General features: G+C 36.0%; 1 protein-coding gene across 1 annotated transcript in view; it reads left to right on the forward strand.

Moving 5' to 3' along the window:
• GTF2I (general transcription factor IIi) overlaps positions 1-9,094 on the forward strand; it is a 111,286-nt gene that overhangs the window by 54,080 nt on the left and 48,112 nt on the right. Inside the window, exons 9-11 of the mRNA XM_037743774.1 lie at positions 2,041-2,100; positions 4,082-4,138; positions 6,060-6,122. Coding sequence (XP_037599702.1) covers positions 2,041-2,100; positions 4,082-4,138; positions 6,060-6,122 — 180 coding nt within the window. The remainder of the gene's footprint in view (positions 1-2,040; positions 2,101-4,081; positions 4,139-6,059; positions 6,123-9,094) is intronic.

A 9,094-nucleotide genomic window follows, 5' to 3' on the forward strand; every position in this document is an offset into this window, starting at 1 on the left:
AGCTAATTTTTTGTATTTTTAGTAGAGACAGGGTTTCACCATATTGACCAGGATGGTCTTGATCTCTTGACCTCGTGATCCACCCGCCTCGGCCTCCCAAAGTGCTGGGATTACAGGCGTGGGCCACCACGCCCGGCCTATGTTTTCTTCTAAAACATTTTATATTTCTCTGTGCTCCTCCTCGCTCCTGTAAAATAGTGGTATTCAATTGTGAGTGTCGGGAATGTGTTGGTTTTCACAATGAGTGGTAGGCACCTCTAGCATTTGAGAGGTGAAGGTTAAGTATGCTACCTATTTTAGGGTGAATAAAATTCAAATATGTGACATTAAAATAATTTGAAAGTATAGTGACACATGAAGGTATGCTGAGTAAATACCAACTAAAAAAATGTAGCTTAGCAATATTGGAGGCCAAAACAGTAGTAGCAGGGGTAGAATAAGACTGTGTCATAGTTAAAGGAATCAGTCACTAAGTTGATATAACAACCATTAGTTTGTATGTGGCTAACAATATGTCCTCAAAAGTAAAAGTATATACAAATTCTGATGAATGTATAAGTCCCTATAGATAAGTACAGTCATGTGGGAGATTTTAACCAGTGATATGTCTAGCTGATGAATACTTTTATAATATTTATATGTTAAATAGAATATTTTAACTACAGTTAATTAACTCTAGAAAACTGTATACCCAGGAAATAAGTCTATTTACAAAGCATGAATTATTTATAAAAATTGACTGTATACTTGCTCACAGGTTGTCTTAATAAATTCTCCAAACATTATTAATAGAAAATGTATACAATGGGAATCCTAGGAAGCATGCTTGTAATTGATTTAATGAGAATCTCATTAAAAATATTGAGACTAGAATACTGAGAATGCCACATAAACTTGTGAAGAGCAGCTAAAGCATTACTTAGAAGTCAATTAGTAGCCTTAATAACGTTGCATTTTTAAATCCTGTAAATAGCACATCTTCCTTGACATGAATTCTGTATGTTTTATGCAGAGTCAGAAGACTAGGAAGCAATGGATCTAGCATTTGAATTTAGGAGTCTTCATTCAAAGATCTGCTCTTCTTTGAGATTCCAAATAGAAACTATTTCTTTATTTCTCATGCAGTTTTTTTTTTTTTTTCTCTGATATGTCCTTTGCCTGTAATGTGTAGTTTGGTGCATCTTTGTGAAATTTCTTATGTTTTAGTGAATGAAGCCTTTCAAATGACTTAGGATGTTTTCCCAGTTCTCTCCAGAGATAGTTAACTGATCAGTGGTCATATTAATACCAAAATGTGTTATATGTTAAATAGCCATTGAAAACACAATGTTTTGTTTTCTATTTAAAAACGATTATTACTTTAATCATTAAAAAGTTTGATGATAACATGAAAATGTGTTGTCAAAATATAGCAGTTTGTGAAGTTGAATTTAAGTCAGAGTGCTTTCTGTGTTTTGGAAAGAACCCTATTAGAAAAAGTGCCGTGGTGCTGGGGAAAGGGAGGATGAATTAATAGCTTTTAGTTTGTCACATTTATATTTCAGTGGAGATTCAAGGATATAGTTTACATTATTTTAGAGATTCTAAGGAAGGTATATAACATTTGGTTCTGCGTTTTTCTTCAGTATGACAAAAGAGTAAGCAAATATTTGCCAAAGAAGAAACAGATACACCTGTAAGATAAACCTGCATTTGTAATCTGTATGAAGTAAAAATTATAGTTTGCTGTTACGAACATTGTACTGTTTTAAAAAACCCACATCTTCCATTTTAGACATACCATTGCCATTCAATCCATATGTCCAGTCATCTTCAAAATTTCTTTTGACTGTTTATATATGAATTTACCTGATTATATTTTTCCATTCACTAAGACCATAAATTGACATTGCTCATTTTGTCAGTCTTTTTTTTTTTTAATTTTTTCTTTTTTATTTATAAAAAGGCCATCCCATGTATCTCACCCAAATTTGTTCACTAAAGTCACCCCACATTTTTTGGGGGGGATTACTTTTGAAGTATTATCTTTGTATCCCAAAGCAGGCCCTTCTGAAACCGATGATGTTGATGAAAAACACCCCCTATCGAAGCCTTTGCAAGGTAGAATCTTTTCACTTCCATTTTCCCACATACTGTTCGTATTGAATGTTGCCTTATTTTGCACAGACTGTGTTTTAATATTTATTAAGTATAGCATTACTTTTCTAAATGGAAAAGGAAAAAAAAATGTATTGGCCTTTTTTTAACATATAAATGAACTTCACAAGCAACAATTTTTCAAAATCAATTTTCCCTTTTGTGAATCTAGTAATGAATCTCGAAATGGGTACATGACACACTTTCCTATTGAAGGTAAAGTACACATTTATACCTTATCTCAGAATGGTCAGAGGTCAGGTTACTATTATACAATAGTATAGTAATTCGAATATTGATAAGGTCATGTTGATACTTGATAGTATTTAGAAGGATTCTGAAATAGTGCTTGTTAATCTATAAGTTTCAAATTGATTACCTCGTTTGGAATTTTTTATAGTGTTCCCAAACTTGATACTCCTAGGCTATTAGTAGTGGCTGTTATTTCTGTCTATTCTGGCTTTGAGCGCATAAGATGTATTTTCTTTAGGTTTAGCATATAATGTAAATGTGATTGTTTATTTCAGATTTTAAAAGCCATACAGAATTATTGCTTACATGAACCACCATCTTAACTGTGATTCTTTACTGCAATTCTGCTTTTTAACTACTGGCCTTGCCATTTCGCTCTCATTCCTCTGACCTGACATCTCTTTATTCTTTGATTTTATAGTCAAAGAATTTAGTGCTCCATAAATTCAAGGATTAAGATTAAAAAAAGAGAAAGGAAGTGTATAGAGAAAGCATATTTTAAAAATGAATTAAAGATTGACTCACAGGTATAGGTTTACAGATTGACCTAGAGCTTTGGGTTCAGGCGAGTTTCCACAATATGAAGTGGAAATGAATCCCCAGATAATTGTGACACAATAAAGCTAGCTACGGAGAACCAAAAAGATGTTACCTCAGTGTGGTACTTTGAATTCAAGGACATCAGCCACCGAAGGACAGTTTTTCAGACTGTAAGCCTTGCTCTTTAAAATACAAGATAAAATATATTTATAACTTAGATCTTACTTTTAGTATAGTTTCTGAATTTAGTTATCAACAGATAAGACAAAATAAATGAGCATCTGCTTCCTTTTCCCCTAAGCGATGTATTCTTATCGATAGGTAATACGTTTTTATTTATACTTAAAGGCAGTGTTTTTTCTATTTTTTCCATGTTATTAGCTCAGATCTCTAAGGACAGAGGATGCAAATGAGGGGGCAGCTTGGATTCTTAACCCTAAGTGGCTCTCTGATGTCTTAGAGTCTTTCTTTCCTATTTGTGGGTAAAACTTCTGCCCTGGTAGGATGAGCCTGTTTACCTTGTGACTGCCTAACTGATCATTGCTTTATGTTCCAGTTTTTGGAAGCAGGCAGATTATATTACCTGACTTAAAATGCTTTTGAGACTAAAGGTAGTATCTTAAATTTTAACTTATGAGTTTCCTTTAAGTACAACTTTGATGAAATTATGGGGATTGAGTTTCTATGGCTTTCACCATAGTGAAAATGGAAAGCAGGAAACATTTCACAGCAAACCCTGAACTTATTTATAGAGAGTTAAGTGTCTGAGCATGGCAAGCATTCACTCTGATCTGTGTGTGTGTGTGTGTGTCATTGACAGCTGAGCATGGTACTTGAAGCGCAATTGTGCTTCCTCAGATTCCAGTATCCAACAATATTATCATGTAGTTACAGTAACTAATATTAAATCCCTAAAACTACTTAGGTCTGCTTTGTATTTGTATTTTAAAATAATTTTTTTAGCTTCCAAATAGAAGTGTTGTGTTCTTTCCTGAATTAGAAAACATTGTTTGAATGAACTGCTAAAGAGTTAGACAATCATTTTGCAGATGTTTATTATGTCCTATGTTATTTGCATTGTTACCTAGATTCTGTTTCATCTTTCCATGCCAATTTTTATTGGTTTATTATATGTTGTTTATTTTCTTTCTAGGAAGCCATCATTCTTCAGAGGGTAACGAAGGCACAGAAATGGAAGTACCAGCAGAAGGTTAGGAGAAAAAGATTGCATATTTTACAGTATTTGTTGGATGTTTATTTTATAGATTCTGGTGTCCTTAAAACACCTCCTTTGGAAATCAAAGGTGATTCCTTTGGTATTCCTTCCTGGCCAACAGGTTATTTTTTTTTAAGTTCTAAGATGTAATATGCCCTTTGACCATACTGATTAATAAAGCCTATGGGAATGAAAACTCAGTGGTAAGTAAAACTCTTCATGATGCAAAATGCTACTTTTTTTTGGCCCTGGTTTTCTTGTGCCATATTGAAGATCTTTTAAGGAAGAATAGCTTCAGTGTTTCAGAATGAAAATGCCTAGCTCCATTCGTATTTTATTTTCAAGTGTACTTTTTAATACTTCTAAGGTTTTAGTCAGGTAAGAATATGGTCTACATAAAATTTATAAAGGAGAGATTTTCTCCCTTTATTTTATACCTGTAACCACTCCATAAACTACCTTGTCAGTTTAGCAGCCCTGCAGCTTTGGTTTTAGGACAGAACACCTGACTGAGGTACAGCTCTTTTCTTTTAGAATCCTGAGTTAGACTGTTACCGTGCAGGGTGGCTTCCGACTTCTAAGTGGTTGAATGGTTCCGCACAAATTTTTGTAGATTTCTCCCAAGGAAAATGACTGGTAAGGTAACTGGATCTTGTTTTAGAATGATTTCTCTCATCAGTTGGTCATGTGATACCTTATTTTTCTAGAATGAAAAGAGGAGTCTGTTCTGTAACTGGTTATGTTCCATTGTATTTACATTTTTATTTTAATTTAAAAAAATCACTTGTTTGACATTTTACCTTCTTTGAGGGAAAGGCAATCTTAAGGTCCCCGAATACAGACTGGTTTCTCCAAATTCAGTGATACAATTAAGTTTTCTCCCTGGAATACATTTCTTGCAGAAATACTGATATGCTCATTTTAAATAACTGGCTACATTTCCCTGTCAGCCCTTTTTATAGATTGCGTGGGTGAATGTTGTATGCTTTCGGTGTGGAGGTGGGTATTTTCTCTGAGACAGAGTTTTCAGCATTGAATAAGCAGGATTTAGAACAACAAAACCTAAGTAACAGCACACGTGCAGTCCGAGGGTTCATCGGGCAGTACCGATGACTCACAGCCTTGCAGCCCCGTCGGCAGGTACTGCACCCCGAAGACTTCATTTTTAGGACCTTTTAACTGTCATATTCCAGTGTTAACAAAGTCGAATCGAGTCTGAGTTCTGGCCTTTATTCCTTCACTAACAAGTAAACATAATCTTTGGCAAATCAATTAATCTCTCAACCTTTGCACAATGAAAGAGAACTAATGAGAATACTCTTTAGCTAAGCTTCTAGCACTAACATTCTGACGTACATTTGTCTTGAGTAGGGACAAACCTGAATGAACTTTGTAAATTTTTGAAATACGTTGCATACAAAGTGAGAGGATGTAGTCCTGTATGCACTTGTGACTGACACTCCGTCTGTTGATGTGAAGGTCTCCATTGCAAAGCCTGGGTTGTGGTTTTATTGAACAGTAGAAGCCACTGCTCACATTTCTGAAAGGAGGGGAGAAATCCTAACCACAGTAGAAAGCATTTGTTTCTATCTGAGCATCTTGTAGCTGTGGCAGTAAATTCATTGTGAATTTGTCATATCCTCATTCCTCCAAGGCCATGGGATTTTTTGAGTCAATTTCTGCAGGTAACATGTTATTATCTAAATTTTTTCCAGAGTTTTTCTAGTTTTTGTTTTCATTTATCCCTACTGATAATGAAAAGGGTCAACTTTTAATTTCATAAATATGAAATGAATTAAAATGCCAGTGAATTTTTATAGTAGGCTGCTTTTGGAGTATCAAATCAGTAAAATGTTGGAACATATGGAAAAATGCTTAATAATGAATGTCATTTTAGAATTTTATTTTTTTCAAGATTCTACTCAACATGTCCCTTCAGAAACAAGTGAGGACCCTGAAGTTGAGGTGACTATTGAAGGTTAGTTATCTAAAAGCCTTGATTCCAAAGTTTCCTTCTGGTCATAAAAATATTTGTCACATTCACATTGCTAAATATGCATTTCATTCATTTTGAAAGGATACTTGGGGTATGAATACATGTGTTTGTGTGACCAAAGCAGCCCACTCCCCAGCAGTGCACCCCAGTGCTTTGGGAGTTTTAGATGGCAGAATGAAGCTGTGAGGATTAGCATTGGCCCCCAGGGGGCCCGGGCTATCCTTGCTATCAGTGGGAATTGAAAAGAAAATAAGAAAATTATGACCAGACTTGATACACACAAAAACAGATTCTATGATCTATTGGGTTGTGATAGAAGAAGATTTATCTGGAGCTGGAATCCCTATTTTCTAATTAAGTAAAGTGGAGGAAAAAGTGTTGATAGGTTAGTAAGTTTTAAAGGGAGTCTCCCTGCTACTTGCAAATACTACTTAGAGGCTGATACACAATTTGTCTTTCAAAACTGTTTTGAAGCAATAGCTACAAATATATTCTACAGTACTCTCTATAGCTAAAATTGCTTCAAACGTAGTTTTTTTTCTCCAAAGATAAGCATGAACTCAGCTGAGCCAGTTTATCCTGAATTATTTAAAAATTCAGCTAATGGAATTATTGCCGATCATTTCATACTAATAATTATTAAGGCTGGGTGTGGTGGCTCATGCCCGTAATCCCAGCACTTTGGGAGGCCGAGGCGGGTGGATCCTGAGGTCAGGAGTTTGAGACCAGGCTGGCCAACATGGCAAAACCTCGTCTCTGCTAAAAAAGTTACAAAAATGAGCCGGGCGTGGTGGCGGGTCCTGTAATCTCAGCTCCTCGGGAAGCTGAGGCAGGAGAATCGCTTGAACCCAGGAGGCGGAGGTTGCAGTGAGCTGAGATCATACCATTGCACTCCAGCCTGGGCGACAAGAGCAAGACTCCATCTCAAAAAATAATAATAATTGAGTATTGTGTTTTTCCTTTCAAATTAATGTCTCATGGCCGGGCACCGTGGCTCACACCTGTAATCCCAGCACTTTGGGAGGCCGAGGCGGGTGGATTACCTGAGGTCAGGAGTTCAAAACCAACCTGACAAACATGGTGAAACCCCATCTCTACTAAAAATACAAAATTAGCTGAGTGCGGTAGTGCATGCCTGTAATCCCAGCTACTCTGGAGGCTGAGGCAGGAGAATCGCTTGAACCCTGGAGGCGGAGGTGGCAGTGAGCTCAGATACGCCACTGCATTCCAGCCTGGGCAACAAGTGCAAAACTCCATCTCAAAAAAAATTAAAAATAAATAAAAATTAATGTCTCACAATACTTCTGTAAGTTTTTTCCCTTCAAAGTACTTCTTTCTTACGGGAAAATGTCAAAACAGTAGAGTAAATTTGCACAGTGGAAAGCTTTCTTCACCCTCACTCTGCTCCCAAGTCCCAGTACTGAGGGATATATGTCAGCTTATTATGTCTACTTCGAGAAATAATTTCATGTGTATATCTTGATTTTTGCAAAAATGCACAGATGCCTTCAGCATCCATTATAATGCAGATTTTAAAATATCACATATTCCATAGGCTTCCCCTCCCATAACCACACATCTTGTTACTTTGTTAGCTTTCTTCTAGCTGCTGCGTAACCGTTCTTGGTCTGCTGTCTGTCTCTTTCTCTTAATGACCTGTTGCCTACCGATTATTGGTTATTTATAGTGTTTGACTGCTTCAAACTACTCAACCTGTCTGTGTCTTCGTTGCTTCTAAAATATGTTGCTTAGTAGCTTCCACCTAATAAAATAAATCTTCTCATACTTCACATGTTAATATACAGATTTCTTTTTTCATTCATATAATTTTTCTAATCTAAAACATTTTGAATTGTTTACAGTCTAGCATTAAATAGTTGAAATTTAATTTCTCTTTAGTTAGAAACCTCATTCACAGGAAAAAATGGAAGAACATATCAATATTATAAATATTCACCTGTGTCCTTTCTATGGAGATATTAATAGGAGGTTATTCAAATTATAAAAATAAAACTTTTAGGTAGGACTAATAACCATATTGATTTGTCAGATCTTAACGCAGATAGAGGCTATATTAAAATGGTTTAGAATGTAAATATTTGCTTTTATAGTATAAGACGTTTAAAGAGAGCTTAACAGACATCAAGAAATAAATGGCTAATGAACCCGAAGCATAGGTCAGTCCTTTGAACTTGAACTGTTTTGGATGGAGTAATAAATCTCATTTCTTTTCAGCTAAGACATTGTGCCATAAGCCTGCTTTAACATTCACATTTGGGATTAAGTAGCAGAATTTTGCTATGTAGACTTCTTTCATTTCAGAAGACCAGTAAAATACCAGGTCTAAGTAAAGTAATTCTTTTAAAAGGTAGCATTTTCTGTGTTTTTATGTGCATACACACATACACATTTTATATATGTATATGTAAAAGATACATATACTCTATAGAAATTATAGCAACCATTAAATTCCTAATTTTTTAAGGAAGATAAAAATTGTCTCAGTATGAACAGGGAAGGTCAAGTGAGAAATTATGTGCATACTTCCGGTTAATAATGTATATTGTGGCCGGGCATGGTTGCTCACGCCTGTAAATCCCAGCACTTCGGGAGGCTGAGGCAGGCGGATCACCTGAGGTCAGGCGTTTGAGACCAGCTTGGCCAATGTAGTGAAATCCCGTCTCTACTGAAAATAGAAAAAATTATTCAGGCATGGAAGTGGGCACCTGTAATCCCAGCTACTCAGGAGGCTGAGGCAGGAGAATCACATGAACCTGGGAGGTGGAGGTTGCAGTGAGCCAAGATTGCACGACTGCACTTTAGCCCGGCAACTGTATGAGACTCTGTGTCAAAAAAAATAATAATAATAATAATGTGTTATTTCTGGAAAGATTACTTCCAGGCCGGGCGTGGTGGCTCAAGCCTGTAATCCCAGCACTTTGGGAGGCCGAGGC

The sequence above is a fragment of the Cebus imitator genome, unplaced genomic scaffold (genome assembly GCF_001604975.1).
Source record: "Cebus imitator isolate Cc_AM_T3 unplaced genomic scaffold, Cebus_imitator-1.0 Scaffold153, whole genome shotgun sequence".
In the NCBI taxonomy this organism is placed as follows: Eukaryota; Metazoa; Chordata; class Mammalia; order Primates; family Cebidae; genus Cebus; species Cebus imitator.